At 43.1% G+C, this 15,635-nt stretch overlaps 2 protein-coding genes and 1 non-coding gene across 5 annotated transcripts in view; all 3 read right to left on the bottom strand.

The window, feature by feature from the left end:
* Positions 1–5,898, bottom strand: part of Spag1 (sperm associated antigen 1) — a 61,526-nt gene extending 55,628 nt beyond the window's left edge. The window contains exons 1-2 of one of the 2 annotated variants that reach the window (XM_021183224.2): positions 5,148–5,898; positions 1,495–1,642 (exon numbers count right to left, since the gene is read on the bottom strand). In XM_021183224.2, the coding sequence (XP_021038883.1) occupies positions 1,495–1,640 (146 nt within the window). In that variant the 5' untranslated portion in view covers positions 1,641–1,642; positions 5,148–5,898. The remainder of the gene's footprint in view (positions 1–1,494; positions 1,643–5,147) is intronic. The other variant, XM_021183225.2, reaches the window with a different exon arrangement.
* Positions 5,899–7,586: 1,688 nt separating this feature from the next.
* On the bottom strand, positions 7,587–10,705 carry Polr2k (RNA polymerase II subunit K). 2 transcript variants are annotated; one of them, XM_021183963.1, is made up of 4 exons: positions 10,508–10,705; positions 9,690–9,759; positions 9,272–9,364; positions 7,587–7,843 (listed from the first exon to the last, which is right to left on the bottom strand). In XM_021183963.1, the coding sequence occupies exons 1-4, from the start codon at positions 10,619–10,621 to the stop codon at positions 7,821–7,823; spliced, it is 300 nt and encodes a 99-aa protein (XP_021039622.1). In that variant the 5' UTR covers positions 10,622–10,705; the 3' UTR covers positions 7,587–7,820. The 2 variants fall into 2 exon arrangements, with proteins under 2 accessions (XP_021039622.1, XP_021039623.1); XM_021183964.2 differs by having other exon boundaries at positions 10,640–10,705.
* Positions 10,706–13,234: 2,529 nt separating this feature from the next.
* LOC115029445 lies at positions 13,235–13,395 on the bottom strand. The gene has a single exon (XR_003835022.1). It is a non-coding gene; the product is annotated as a U1 spliceosomal RNA (small nuclear RNA).
* Positions 13,396–15,635: the final 2,240 nt, after the last annotated feature.

Raw genomic sequence — 15,635 nt, 5'->3', positions numbered from 1 at the left:
ATTGGAAGGGGATTTTGTAAAGAGTAGCTGCCTGAGTAAACTGCTTTAAGAAGAACCTGTGGTTGCGTCTTGCTTGCTGGTCAAGAGGGACGCGACAATATATGTTCATTTTATGCACAGAGCAATTTCAAAATGTATACTGGAAATTCAGTATTAGAGACAGGCTGATAGATAATGCAGGCTTCCATGTCAAAGAGTTTCTGTTAAAAAAAAAAAAAAAAGTCTCATTTTGCGTCAAGGTCTCATACAGCCCAGGCTGATTTCTACATCCTGTGGCTTAGGATGACCATGAACTTCTAATCCTTCTGGGCTCACATTCCTTGTGCTGGACTGCGAATGCTTGCCACCAAATTCCACTGATGTGACTCAAACCCAGTGTCTCATGAATACGAGGCAGACATTGTAAAACATCCCCAGCCCTTGTCACTGTTGCTTGTTTGTTTTTAGATTTAATTATTTGTATGTATGTGAGTACACTGTAGCTGTCTTCAGACACACCAGAAGAGAGCATCGGATCCCATTACAGATGGTTGTGAGCCACCATGTGGTTGCTGGGAATTGAACTCAGGACTTCCGGAAGAGTAGTTAGTGCTCTTAACCACTGAGCCATCTCTCCAGGCCTGTTTGTTGGTTTTTAATGTATGAGGAGAAAATGGCTGAGAAACAGCTTAGACAAAACACTCTTAAAGTAAACCACTCAAGAAACAGAATCCCTTCCCTAGAAAGCTAGATGAAGTTCTGAACTCCACAGGCCTCCTCGGGGACTGGCATACATGTGCCAAGATTCATTCATTCATACATACATACATACATACATACATACAAAAATAAGTCTTTTAAAGGGAAGAAGGTTAGAGAAAATAAAAGCAAGGACCAGTGAAGAGCCAAGAATCATGACTGCATCCTGGGAAGGCTGTTGGCTCAGGAGCCACAAGTGCTTCTGCAGCCGAATGCTCCTCTTCAAATCCAATCTCTCAGGAAACCCACTGACATCCCAGGTTGGTACTCCACAGGGCAGAGACTCTTGAAACTCATGACAATCAGCTGCATTGTTAAAAGCTCGATTCCCTTCTCAGGCTTTCTGAAGTGGAACGGCTGAGAATGAGGCACTCAAAACAACTACATCTGGACACCCATACAAGATTTGACATCACCAGGCTCGGATAACTTCCTGTTTCAGGCTCTCCACCATCTTCCCTGGGATCAGGCAGCACTGAGTCACCCTTATCTATCAGAGAACCAAAAAGTGTGCCTCCCCCAGCAGCTGTGTTTCCATGGCTTTACCTCTTCTTGGACAGGACAATGGAGGCCACCTGACTACCCACTTGGATCCTAACCAGCCATGTCTCATGTGGTCCAAAACCACAGAATCAAACCAATAAGGGACCTATGTACTGGCTTCAACATTTGAAAATTCCCCAACACTCCCATTGTTGATTTGTCTCTCTGAAGGCAATGGCGTAAAAAGCATAAAATGAGTTTTTAAATGCTTACCTCAGCACATAAAGAATTTTTTCCAAGTGTTTCACATCTGAACATTTTTCAATATACTTGAAATCCAAATGTTCGATGGGAATTTTAAATGTTTTTGTTGTTCCAAAGCCCCACAATGATGGACAGTCCTTAGCCTTAGCAGTCATGGCTGAAACAATGTAAAAAAAAACAGATGTGAATCTAATATACATAATTTAGCTCAATTATATATATCATATAACATTATCATATATGTAATAATATATATGCATACATGTATATGTATGTATGTATGTATGTATAATTTAGCTCAATTTAGGTAGCCCTGAGAGCTCTTAGAGGAAAATAAGCAGAGTGATTTTTTTCCCTCGAAGAGGAAGGCTGTCTGTTTTGAACTTTCCTCTCAATATTAACCGAGTCAAAATATTCATCATACATGTATTATCTAAGATATTATCTAAGACTTCACCTTAAACAAGGCCTGACAGAATGACAAAACATTCGGGTGCAAAAACTACAGGTTATATAAAAATCAGGTTTGAGGACTTCTTGATGAAGTAGAACTGCTTGCTTCTGACATGAAGTGAAGCTGCCATTGGGTGCTAGAAAGTTAAGCCCTCCCACACAGACAAAGCCTCCTGGAATGAAGTTGTGTATCTCAACAGGTTGGCACATAACAGTCGGTTGCTAAGTGTGGGACTGAGGAGATGGCTCAGTGGCCGAGAGCAGAGCCTGGGGTGGACTCCCAGTGTCCACAGCAGTCCTCTTATTTCTCCTCCAGGTCATCTGGGTCTGTCTCTGGCTTCTGTGGACACAGGATGTGAGATGCACAGACACGCATGCAGGCACAATCCCTGTATAATAAAATAGTAGTCTGTTTAAAACACTCTTAATTCCTTTCCCAAACTTAAAAAATCTAAAGAATTAAACAAAGACACAAAGTAGAGCCAGAAAAAAAAAAAAAAAAAAAGCCGGGCGTGGTGGCGCACGCCTTTGATCCCAGCACTCGGGAGGCAGAGGCAGGTGGATTTCTGAGTTCGAGGCCAGCNGCAGGTGGATTTCTGAGTTCGAGGCCAGCCTGGTCTACAAAGTGAGTTCCAGGACAGCCAGGGCTATCAGAGAAACCCTGTCTCAAAAAAACAAACAAACAAAAAAAAAAACCAAAAAAAACCAAAGTAGAGCCAGATGCCTTTAACTCCAGAGTTTGGGAGCAGGCAGATCTTTTTGAGTTCTAGACCAGCTTGGTCTTCATATCAAGTTTTGGCCAGTCAAGGTTACATGGTGAGATCCATCTCAATAAACAAACAAACAAACCAAACCAAAACAAAAACCCATTTTTTAAAAAGCTTTCAGATTTATAAAACTTTTGTCATGAAAACTCCACACTAACATAGATTTGGCAGAAAAACCAAACCAAACCCAGTTTTCCTTCTGTTGCTGGGACAAACACCATGACCAAAAGCAGCTTGGGAAGGAGCAGGCTTATCTCATCTCACAGATTACAATTCATCACTGAATGAAGTGGGGCTGGAACTCAGGGCAAGAACACGGAGGCAGGAGCTGAATCGGAGGCCATAGAGGGGTGCTCCTCACTGGCTCACTTCCCAAGGCAGCCATCTTTCTTATAACTCCCAGGACCACCCACAGCAGGCTGGACCCTCCACCATCAATCATTAATCAGAAATACCCCACAGACTTGCCAATCTGATAGAGGCAATTCCTCAGTTTTAATTCCCTTTTGCCAGATGACCCCAGTTTGTGTCAATCTGACAATTAAAAACACACACAGGGAAAGCATACATTACAAACTTACGTTCACACCACGCAATAAAAGCACATTCATCAAGATTCACAAGCTTTTCTAAGTTCTTCCGAAGTACTTTTCTTTCTTTTTCTATTTCCCTGTGTAAAATCCTTAAACCTGTGGCAATTAGAAATGTTAGCTTTCTGGGCTGGCAGGATGACTCAGTGGGTAAGAGAACTGATTGCTCTTCCAAAGGTCCTGAGTTCAAATCCCAGCAACCACATGGTGGCTTACAACCACCCATAATGAGATCTGGCACCCTCTTCTGGTGTGTCTGAAGTCAGCTACAGTGTACTTATGTATAATAATAAATAAACCTTTAAGAAAAGGAAGGAAGGAAGGATGAACGAACCGCCTTTCAAAAAAAAAACAAAAAGAAAGAACCGTTAGCTTTCCTGCTGGGAGGTAAATTACACAGGACATTGACGAGAACCATGAACTGATCATTTGTCTGTTATGAATCACTGCGCTTCATTCAGCAATGGCTGGAGCTCTCCTCATCTTTGATTGTTTTCCTGACACAGCTGTGCTGCTTGGGCACTGGCTGTTTGTACTCAGTCCATAAGCTGAGACCGGCCTGAAGAAAAGACAGAAGATCCAACATACGCCACTCATTCTGAAGGACACCTGAGCCATCAGACATATTTGGATGTAACATGTTTGTGGTTTATTTGGGTACTCTCAGAAAATCCTACTAGAAGTTAGTGAGCTGTCTCAGAGGAAAGTGAGAGCTCCCAACACAGCTCAGTGCTGTGGCACTCGCCTGGCAGAGTGGGGCCTCGGTTAACTATTCTAAATCTCCCTCTACCAAAAAGAAAAAAAAGAAAAAGAAAAAGAAAACATGTAGCATTAGCTTTATAAAAATGTCGATTTTAAGTCTACATATATAAATGTGCGTTTGCAAAGAGAATACATTTCTTAGGAGTGCTAGGCACCCTGCCTGCCTGCCTTCCTTCCTTTTTTTAAAGCCACTGCACTTAAAGCTACTATTGATCATTTTAAAAACAAAGGTAGCAGAGGTCTAATTCACAGACACATTTGTTTCAGAGCCTTGCACTCTGGGAGTGTGGTGTAAGGAGAGGGAGGGCAGATAGGCTGCTTCTGGAGATTGCTGCTGGCTTTGCCTTGGGTATAAAAGATTAACAGTTCTTCAACTTTGGAATAAGATCCAGCCAGGGAGTTAATTAGACTGTGGCTTTCATACCATACCTCTAGGCTGAGAGTGAAGAATGCTTCCCATCAATAGCATAATCTGAAAATTTAAAAGGAATTGGGGGAGAAGTTGAAGAACTCTACTTTTTATTTGTATTACAGGAGCTAGAGTTACAGACAGTTGTGCACTGCCCGGTGATGAATCTTTTATGCTTTTTTTTTCTCCTATAGAATACATTTTCTTAAAATTATTGCATGTTAGCGTGCCGTGGCAAGGACATGAATTCAAGATCATCCTCAGCTACATAAATAATACAGGCAGCTTGAGCTCCACCCCATACACACTCCTCAACGTTAATTCTCAACTTCTAAAGGGTGGTTTTGATTGTTCTGGGGAGAATTTTTCCGTATTTCTTTTCAGTCTTTCTGTCTAAAAGCTTGGTCATGGCTGAGTCTGATTTATTTGCCATCACCCTGCTCCCATTCATTTCCTGTATTTCCTAATCAATGTAGTAGTAATATCTCCTGTGCAAACTGCCGTAGCGTTTCCTGGTAACCCCAGTAACGTGAAAACTCAGCTTCTCCTACTCAGGCAGCCGGCGCCCTCTGCAGCCAGAAACGGAAGTGGCAATGCCCCAGCCATGGCAACGGTTTCCAGGCACCGTCAGACCCAGGTAAAGTGTCTAGGACGAGCCTGGGAACTAGCTCTAGGGCCAACCTGCAAGCTTCGGCGCAGGGAGTCGTTCCTCCGGCTTGGGCTGTAGTTCCCGGGGCTGAAGGCAGATGGCTGTCCCCAGGAAACCACAGTGCGGCAACTCCACCCCCGTGCGAACCACAGCGGTGGAAAGTTCCAATCGCCTTCCCAGACTAGAAAGGACGTTCGTCGACAGTGTGCGTGTGCGGCCACTTCTCCACGCCCCGAGGGTGCTCACCTGGGTCTCACTCTGTAGCCAGCGGAGGATGCCGACCCGAGACCGGAGCCGGTGCCCAATGCGGCTGGGCGGAGACTAAGCCCTCTGACCGGCGATTGGCTACCCGTGCTGTCAGCCCGCTGATTGGCTTCACAGGCCGCAGCCAATTTCTGCCCTCACGGAGGGCAGACACCCCCCCCCACCCCCGCCCCCTTGGGATTCAGTCTGTTTTACAGCAAGTTAGGTGTTTCTTTTGGCTTTGTTTTGATTTTTCGTGACAGGGTTTCTGCGTGTGGCCTTGACTGTCCTGGAACTCCCTCTGTAGATACGCCTGCCTCTCCCTCCCGAGTGCTCGGATTAAAGGTGTGTGCCACCACACACCACTTAAAACGCTGTTGATAGACCGCTGTACTCCTAAGAAAAGTGGTGTCTAGTCCTACGTAACTGAAATACTTAATTGAAACGTCAGACTCTGTTGCACACTAGGTTTACTTATCTACTATCCTTTGAACAAGAATAAATGAAAGGCACATTTTCCTCTTTTCCTACAGCCACATTTCCTGAGAGGATGGTGAAGAGCAAGGTACCCCTTAGAGTGCTGGAGATACAAATATGATTGACAGAAGCAATTCAGATGAATAAAACAGTAGTGGTCGTTTTGTGGAGAAACTCCCATTTTAAATACATTTCAGATTTGGTGCCCAGTTCACAACAGGAATCCAATAAATTCTCCTTTTTAGAAGTCTGCAGGAAGTGGCCACTGCTAGTATCAATTCCAATGCTCAAGCCATTATATTTATATACTTATTTAGGGTTTCATGTTGGAGAATGCTAAACTGCATATTTATAGATGAAGACTCAATCTTTAGGATAATCCTTATACTGTCTCACTTATGTGAACAGCATCCAGACAGCAAAGAGAGTCCAAGCAAACACCTGAACTTCCACAGCACTGATTTCCTGCAGAGGAAAAACTAACAATCTGGAGAAAGGCTGTCATGCCATGGGCTTGTAATTTTCTTTTCACACTTCATGTTTTCTTCTGGCTATACAATCTATGCTGAACTGAAAAAAGTCAAAATAATCTGAAGACTGTGGGCAAGCAAAAAAGTATCTGTGGTCATAAAGAAAAAAGACCAACAAAGAGATATGTAAAGAAAGGGCTAGTAAGGGTTACACAGCTAACTCACAAGGGCTAACAAAGTTTATTCTTACAGAGCTCTTCAACAGCAAAAAGTATTTCAAGCTATGCCTGGTAGTGTAGGCCTGCGCTCCCAACTACACAGGAGGAGGGAGGATCTGCAGAGTCCAGAAAACTTAGTAAGACACAGAGTAAAGCAACACAGAGTAGAGCACCTTGGGGGAGCACTGGCTGTTCTAGTAGTCACTCTTAGCCTCTAACTAGCTATGTAGCCAGAGACCACCTTGAACCCCTTCTATAGCCTCCTGCCTCTACCTCCCAAGCACTGGGATTTCAGACAGGCTTCACTACACCCAATTCTGAGAACTATGTGGTCTGAGGGATATGTGCACCTACGTAAGTGAGGAAACTTTTTCGACCAAAGTCTGTGTGGACTGTATGCACACACCCAGAAGGCAGTGTCAGATGCCCTGGAACTGGAGTTCCAGTCTGTTAGGATAGACCCAACATGGGTATTCAAACAGAACCAGGGACCTTTGAAAGTACAGCAAGCGCTCTCAACTGCTGAGCCAGTCCTCTGCCCAGCTGTCTAAGTCTATTTGCTTCTGATTTTTATCCATTACTTTGGACTTTTTACAGTTCTTTTTTTGTTGTTTTGGTTTTTATTTGTTTTTAGTTTTTTCAAGACAGGGTTTCTTTGTGTAGTCCTGGCTGTCCTGGAACTCACTCTGTAGACCTGGCTGGCCTTGAACTCAGAAATCCGCCTGCCTCTGCCTCTCAAGTGCTGGGATTAAAGGCGTGCACCACCACTGCCTGGCCTGACTTTTTACAGTTCTACAGATAGCAAGTACTCTGGATAGTTTAGAGTTGTTGACAAAGTGCAGTCGTTTCCAAGGGACTTACTTCTTCAGACCTTTTTCAATGTTCTATTTGAGTTCTTTTTCTCTGTGGGTGTACTACATGCACATGCCCAAGTCTTGGTGTGCACGCGGATATCAGAGGACAGACCCATTTCAGGAGTCCATTCCTCTTCCACTATGTGGATCCCAGGGCCTGAAGCAAGTCTGGCTTGATGGCTTTCTAACAAGACATTGAATAAAAGTGGTTTGGGGAAACACTTTTAATCTTCACTGTGTGAGGAATTACAAGAACAATAAATTAAGCCATATATTGAACCAAAATTTCCTTTATACAAAGTATTAAAATACAATTGTATTTCTAAATGAAATCATAGGCATACAGTTGTAGTCATTAAGTACACTAAGCCAAATGCTATACATTAAAGAGAAACGTCAATGAGGCAAATGTATGAATGAAGACACTTCTGAACTCCCCCATTTCATCGAGCATCAAAAACCACCACTGTTGAATTGAGTTAAGGATTTTAAACAGTGCTTAAAATTGTGTAAGACTAAGGCTTCCAAGTCACCCCTTGCACCACGCTTGCAATTGGATAGAAAATGAACAAAACAATGAAGTTCACTATGACCACCAGAGATTATCTAAAAAATAAAGTACATTACTTCCATTTTCAGTAGCTCACTTTTTTTGGATACAAGATAAATAACATAAATTACTAATGTAACATATAATAATATAAAGAATACTAAAAGATAATAAGCAAAAATAATTTTTAAAAACTCACTGGGTTTTTTTTTTTTCGAGACAGGGTTTCTCTGTGTAGCCCTGGCTGTCCTGAAACTCACTTTGTAGACCAGGCTGGCCTCGAATTCAGAAATCCGCCTGCCTCTGCCTCCCGAGTGCTGGGATTAAAGGCGTGTGATACCATGCCCCGCTCAATTGATGACTTTTAAGAGTTTGTGTTGGTTACCATGAGACAGTTTGTAGGCCTCACTATTTTTCATTAAGTTATTAATTTCTTCTTCTACACTTTAGATTGTTCATAAACTAACAACAAACAATGATTACTAGTAAAAACAAAGATTTCCTGAGAAGTAAGGAAGATTTGTGTATCAACTCGTTTTTAGATTACTGAGAGCCCATAATGAATGGTACAAGAAAATGCTAATCATGTTTACCAAAAAAAAAAAAAAAAAAAAAAGGAAGAAACGCTGCCAGGTATTGGCAGTACATGCTTTGAATCCTGGTATTTGGGGGTTGGGGGTAGGAAGAGGTAGGCGGATCTCTGAGTTCAAGGCCAGCCTGGTCTACAGAGTGAGTTCCAAGACGGCCAGGGCTACACAGAGAAACCCTGTTTCAAAAAAACAACAACAACAAAAAATTTATTTATTGGGTTTTAAATTTCTTTACTTAGGTTTATTTTATGCATGAGTGCTTTTGCCGGCATGTATATATTGTACCATTTGGGTCCCTTGGGTCAGGGGTCTGTCTATCCAACCACCTGTGATTGTGAGCAATCATGTTGGTTCTAGAAATAGGCCCTTGGATAAACCAGGCAATGCTGTTATCTGCTGATCCATTTCTCTAGCACCCATTTGGTTCTTTGAGACTGGGTCTCACTAAGTAGTGCTAGCTGGTCTGGAATAATTTAGTAGATCAAGCTGGCCTTGAATTTACCAAGGGCTACCTGTCTCTGGCCCTGCCCCCCAAGTTTTGGGAAAAATAAATCCTATTAAAATAATTAATCTGGGTATACCTCCTGTGCAGGTTCCACTCTCTCAGCTCTCATTCTTAATAAGTCCACATGCACTCTACTAAAAAAATAAATAATCCAAAAGTTATTACTACTTTTATCAGATCTTAGTCTTTATCAATCCAAGTTATTAGTTATTTCCTCTTCACATTTAGAAAGTATACTTAAAAGGATACATCTTTTAGTCCTTTTCTTGTACATTATTCTGTATCCACATTCTCTGCATCTGATTGGATCCCTGGACTTTATCTCATTTTCAGTGTGACACTCTGGGAAAGAAAGCACATTTATTCAATGCCTGAAAGAGAAACACTATAGGGAAGCAAATGATAACTACAGATTTCAACAGGAGCAAACCAAGGCACCAAAGCATCCAAGTGCCCGCTTATTATCAAAACAGACCAAGGAGAAAGAAGGGCTGTAGGCAGTACACCTTTTCCAGATAAAAGGAAGAGATCTTAATAAGGGAGAGGGATTTTACATTAACAATCGCTAAAGTGCTCCACGTTATAATTTTATTCATGTAAGAGAGGATTTTTTGGGTGGTGTTTTTTTCTTTAAGTAAAGCATTATTTAAATGAATGTCAATTTTACCTCCACAAATATATATCATTGGCTGCTGCTTTGGTGGTTGAACATCTTTCTGAGCGTCCATTGTTAGTGCCTGAAATCAGAGACAAAGACTGAGTATCAGGGTCTTCGCACAAAACATGCCTCATTTTTTTTTCTCAGACGCAATACAAGGTTCTTATTTTCCAGCCTTAGAGAAAAACTCAGTAGAATGTTTGCCTAGCGTGCAGAGGCCCAAGGATAAATACCCAGTATTACAGATGGGGAAACTTAAAAAAAAAAAAAAGGGAAAGTCGCAATTCTTTATCTATACCTATACTTCTCCCAAACTGTGGTGTGGGCTGGGTCTTAAGAATAAAGCACATTTTCGCCGGGCCGTGGTGGCCCACACCTTTAATCCCAGCACTTGGGAGGCAGAGGCAAGGCTGATTTCTGAGTTCGAGGCCAGCCTGGTCTACAAATCGAGTTCCAGGACAGCCAGGGCTACACAGAGAAACCCTGTCTCGAAAAAACAAAACAAAACAAAAAAAGAATAAAACACAATTTCAATAATAATAAACACCAGGGGGAATGTTTATTACAGTCTTCACGATCCTAGAGTGTATTACTCTTTACACATGAGGAAACAAGCTAAGGAGAGGTTTGTTTGCCCAATCTCACTCCTCAAAGGAATTCAGATCTGACCTAGGAGCAGCAGCTCCATCAAAGCTTGTCTGGAGACTAACTCCACCGGGGATCTTTATTTACGCGCTTGGTTCTTTGAGAAGACTTTGAGAGTCTTCACTTTGTAACCTAAGCCAGGCTCAAAGTCAAGGCGCTGGTTGAAGGCGGGATTCTCCTACCTCTGCTTCCAAGCGCTCAGAGGGCAGGAGTGTGCTACCTCTCCCGGCTGCCCACAAAGATTTTAAAGCCAAGTGTCTCTCTTGGTTTTGCCACAAATTTACTTCCAAAATCATCAGCCGCCGACTCCCTACCTCCACAGCTGGAAGAAGCGTCCCTTCTCTGAGCACGCAAAAGCTTCTTCCGGCGCTGCCTCGCCAACTTCCGGCGCCGACTTATGACGAAACGAAACCCCGCCCCCTCTACCTCGCAGTGCGGGGGGACTGGCGCTTCTGTTTCTGAGGCTGGTTACAGCGTTTTTCTCCTACCTGCTTCCTGTGGGTTGTTTGTTTGTTTGTTTGTTTGTTTGTTTTTTAATTTGCCCTTCTCTCTAGGGTAGCAAAACATTTCCACAGCTCGGCATTCGAAGGTTTGTGCTTGTGTAATGGCAGATACTGGAGGAACCCAGGACAGGCGCTGCTGGAGTCTTAACCGACCGGTTGCTTGGGCGAACACCAATAGGCTACCCTACCAATACTTCAACAAGTTAACACCACATGGCGGTTTTCAAATTGTTCAATGCCTATGTGGGCTTTTTGTTTGCTTGTTTGTTTATTGTTTTCAATTTCCTGTTCTCTCCTAGTCTCCTGTCACCTCTCTTTTCCACTCTATGTTGGGGAGTGGAAAGAGAGGGAAAGGGGGAAGAAGCCCAGGCTGAGACTGCTCTTAAACCCGCACAGTCCTCTGTCTTCGCCGCCTCAGTGCTGAGATAAATCGCGCAAATCACAACGCCTGCCGTCTTCTCCCTTTTTGAAGCCAAGGCTTTCATACGGCAGCTCCATCAATTACTTCGACTAGTTGGTGGCTTTAGCTTTTCTCTTAGTACTCTCCCTCCTGTGTTTGACCAGTTCAGTAGAGAGTACAGGTGTGTGCTCTCACACATCAAAATTTTAAGTCAGTAAAACACATCTGTTGGGTTCAGGACGTTTACATTCAATTATTTCACACCAGTCGTTTATTTTAAAAATAGGGTGGAGAACCTGAAGGGATTCAAGTAAAAACAGTTGTTAACTATTTAAGAGATGGCTTCTCTCCCAGTGTGCACTCTGGTATCTTAGTAAACTACTCTCCATTCTCCATCCATCAAAAGGAGAACTTTGGGCTTTGCCTTTCATTTCTAGTTCAAACCTGTGATATTCACAGACCATCTTGAGAAATTCCAGTCTTCCTAGATGACAATTAAATTTGTTTGTTTGTTTTTTAGAATTGCTGGCTTAATTCAGTAATAAAATGCTTGTTTAGCATGCATGGGCTCACAGTGATAATTTCTTTCAAAAGGAAATCAGAAAAACAGTACTTTCCAGCTTCTTCCTCTACATCCAGACTAACGGCGTATTTTGACCGGCAGCCATGTTACAAAGTACCCCTTCTCGACAAGCAGGAAGAGGTAAACAAGTGTGCACACTAGACATCCGTACAATGACACTAGGTTAAGCCCATAGGTATCGTAAGAGGACTTCATACTGCAAGACATCTCGGATTTGAAGATTTATTGTGACTTGAGTTATGTGTGGATGCCAGTCGAGATCAGAAGAGATAGTTGGATCCCCTAGACTGGAATTACAGACTGTTATAAGCTGCCATACCTAGCTGTTGAGAACTGAACTCGGTCCTCTGCAAGAACAGCAAGTGCTCTTAAATGCTGAGCTGCCTCTTCAGCTCTTGCTTTTTGTTTTTTGTTTTTTCTCATAAAGTCTTACTATGTAGCCTAGGCTAGCCTGGAATTCACAGATCCTCCTGTCTCCCAGTGCTAATGAGTGTATACCATTAAGCATAACTTTTTGCTAGATTCTAGATCTGTTCAAGTACCAAATTTTCGATTACAAAACATGTGTGAAGGTTAGAATGGATCATCGCGTGTAGATGATAAATGTACCCTGGGACTCTACAGGATGGTGATGTAATGCCTAGCCACAGTGAAGAGCCAATATTTCTATAAGAGTTCATACTGGTGCTAATGCCCACCCCTTTTCTATTAGCAGTAAGTAACTGGAGAATCACCATACGACATACCCATTATCAAAGATAACATGGAGCTAACTCTGTGAGCATTCACCACATGGCAGAAATCACTGTATTGCTCTCCCAGTGAAGGCTGATGCCATCCTGAGGCCTTTACCCCTTTATAAAATGGTTATGATGAAACAAGTTGCCATTTTTTTTCCTTGAATCTCTGGATTTCTTTCATGCTTGATGATAATTTCTGAATAGCTTGGATGTCAAAGTCATTGAGGAAAATTCATTATGTTTTATTGAATAGGCCCCCAAAGAAAACTAGACCTCACGGGAATCAAGTAAGTTTTAGAATTCTATCATGGGAGCTTGATCCAAGAAAAGGAAGCAAAGAAGCAAAAAACTGTGGTAGATAAGCAAAAGACAGGACCAGCAAGATGGATCAGTGGGTAAGGGCACTGCCCTAAAACTTGCTATGTATCCAAGAATGGCTTTGTGTTTCTCATCCTTCTGCCTCCACCTCCTACATTCTGGGAAATAAAAGAGCTACCACGCCTGCTTCTCGTATGCTTCCCCCCTCACGTTTAATAAAATGTCTCCTGAAAAATAAATGTCTTTAAATTCGAAAGCATGACAATACAGTAATTGTGTGATTATTTTCAGCCATATGCAAAATGCTCTTCCCTGTTTACATTGGTGTGGGGAGATAAAATAAGTAAATTACGTTCTTTATATTTCAAAGGAAAGTGTGAATGCAGCCCACCACCATGAATTGTGCAGTTTAGTTTCCCACATTTGGGGAAATTGCTGGTGTCAGCACATCTGGAATGGAGAGGATGAGGCTCATCCTGGGAAAACTATCTCCATGATTATAGCAACTCCTCTGCCAGGTAAGAGGATCAGCCAGCCAGGTAAGTATCACCATATTGATTTGAGTGGGACGCTCATTCATCCTAAACTGACCTCAAATATATCTAGCTGATATCCTCAAACTTCTGGTCCCTTTGCCTCCAATTCCCAGATGCTGAGATTGCAACCACGTTGTCACCATGCCAGGCTTATGTTAACCCCAACACTTCATACATGCTAGGCACTCTACCAACCGAGCTCCATCCCCATCGAGATAACACTGAATTTTAGAAGAGCATATACAGGGGAAATGCCCCTTCAGCAGTTTGTCACACTCACCCTGAAACATGCCATCAGCATCACTCAGATCCCTGAGAGCCCCAGGGGAAAGGAGTAGGGACAATAATGTCTGTAACGAGTGATTGACAGCTTTTCTACTGTGCCTAACATTTCCTGTCCTTGCATGTTTAGTTCAGGGTTCCCTGTTGTCTGCCCTCCCATTGCTACGCACCCAACAAAATCCACTTCACCTTATGGTGCTTACAGGTCAGCACTGTATCTCTCCTCCAGTGGGTTAGATGTTCCTTTGTGCCACTGTTGATACTCCATTACAGTATTGCCCTGTCCTGTACCAGTGTTACCAGTCAGATGGCTGGGATCTTCTTACTCTACCCAGATAGAAACTATAAGCAGCAAAGACAGACCAGCTTGTCAAGGGCTGGCCTTTGCTGCTTTGCTTTCTGAGCAGATTTGAGCAACAGCTGCAGACCAGGAAGAGCAGCAAGTGGCACCATCTAGTGTTAGTTCTCCTACAGGCCTTGCTTAGCCTCACCCTTTGCTCTATGGCCATCAATAAGCTCCACAAATATTCGACTTGGTTGCAGGATGTGGAAGTCTGGACTCCTTAGCCCCCAACGGGTGAGCTACGATTCTCAGGATCCAGGTATCTGAGATCCTTGCCCTAAAATCCTGACAGCTCTCTAGAACTCTTCAGCCACCAGGGCCTGCACAGCCCTACTGTATCCTTCCAGCCTCTCCTCATCCTCTCTACCTCCCACTCATATTGTCCTGCCCCTGCTGTGCTCTGAAAATCTTCAGCTGAGCCTTCTCTAGCTGCCAAGCAGCCAGCCACCTTGCCATGCTGCTTAGCTGCTCGGCCATCTCTGCTGCTTCTTGCTGCATATCAATTTCCTCCTATCAGCTGCATTCCTCAAAGCAGGCAAGGGATGGCTCAGTAGCTACAGGTGCTTGTCACCAGGCCTAAGAAGCCAAGCTTAGTCTTTGCAATCCACACAATCAAAAGAGAACAGACACTGTTAGGTTTTACTATGACTGTCCTATGCTCTCGAGAGCACACCACACACACACACACACACACACACACACACAATCTAAAAAATATATAAATAAATGAGTAAAAGTTAGAAGCAGGCAAGAAGACTTTTATTGACTTTTTCCCATTACAAGAGCAGGGGTGCATCGTAACAGAGTGTTTCCTAGGCATCTCACCAAATAAAATCAAATGCCCTGCTCATATAGCCAGAGGAAGGGTATGTAATGCCAACACAGTATTACGCGTTTAGACCCAAAGGAGTCTCTGTTAGGTCCCTGGGGCGGGGGCACTACTCCACTGGCTTAAATGGAAGTGGTTTGAGGGTCAATGAGAGTGACCTCAAACTAAGGCTTGGGATAGCAAAAAGTGCAGAGAAAAAACAAAAAACAAGAAATGGTACTGGATGAGGTGATTGTGAAGATGTGGATGTGACAGCCCTATCAGGGCAGCAAGGAAGAGTGCAGTAGCTTCTAACCAGGGAGTCAAACCCCCTCCTTAGGAGTCTTTATCTACAGGAAAATGAACATGAGGAGTGCTCACTATCAGAGCTTACACAAACACAGTGGTTGTAAACATTTTAAAATGTGTATCTTTTTGAGTATATGCCATGTGTGTGCGAGTGCCTGCAGAGGTCAGAAAAGGGTGTGAGATCCCAAAGTTGCAGTTCTGGGCAGTTGTAAGCAGTGTGATAAGGGTGCTGGGAATAAAACTCGGGTCCTTTGAAAGAGTAGCAAGTGCCCTTATCAGCTGAGCTGTCAAATTCTATCTGGCTTTAATGGTTAGCACCTGCCCAGTGCCCTAGGAAGTGAGGGCACTCTCACCTGTTTACAAACAAGCCTCATTAAGAAACGGTGCCCTGTTCATCTTTCCATGAATAGCATGTAGCTTGAGCTTACTATTCGAGATTGGGTATTTTAAGCCTATTTGTCAACGCCTAAGGAGCATCCTCAGAGAAG

This window comes from Mus caroli, chromosome 15, assembly GCF_900094665.2.
Source record: "Mus caroli chromosome 15, CAROLI_EIJ_v1.1, whole genome shotgun sequence".
NCBI classification, from domain to species: Eukaryota; Metazoa; Chordata; class Mammalia; order Rodentia; family Muridae; genus Mus; species Mus caroli.
The sequence above is the reverse complement of the archived record's forward strand: the minus strand, read 5'-3'. Positions and strand labels throughout refer to the sequence as shown.

Bases quoted from the DNA above. Each gene is read 5' to 3' on its own strand.
- Polr2k (XM_021183963.1), bottom strand. From the start codon at position 10,621: ATGATTTTGGAAGTAAATTTGTGGCAAAACCAAGAGAGACACTTGGCT. The intron at 9,365-9,689 runs GTAAAATTGACA...TTTCTTTCCCAG, and splicing joins AATGATATATATTTGTGGAG to AGTGTCACACTGAAAATGAG. The intron at 7,844-9,271 runs GTATCCTTTTAA...TCAATTCAACAG, and splicing joins CAAGAAAAGGACTAAAAGAT to TGGTGGTTTTTGATGCTCGA.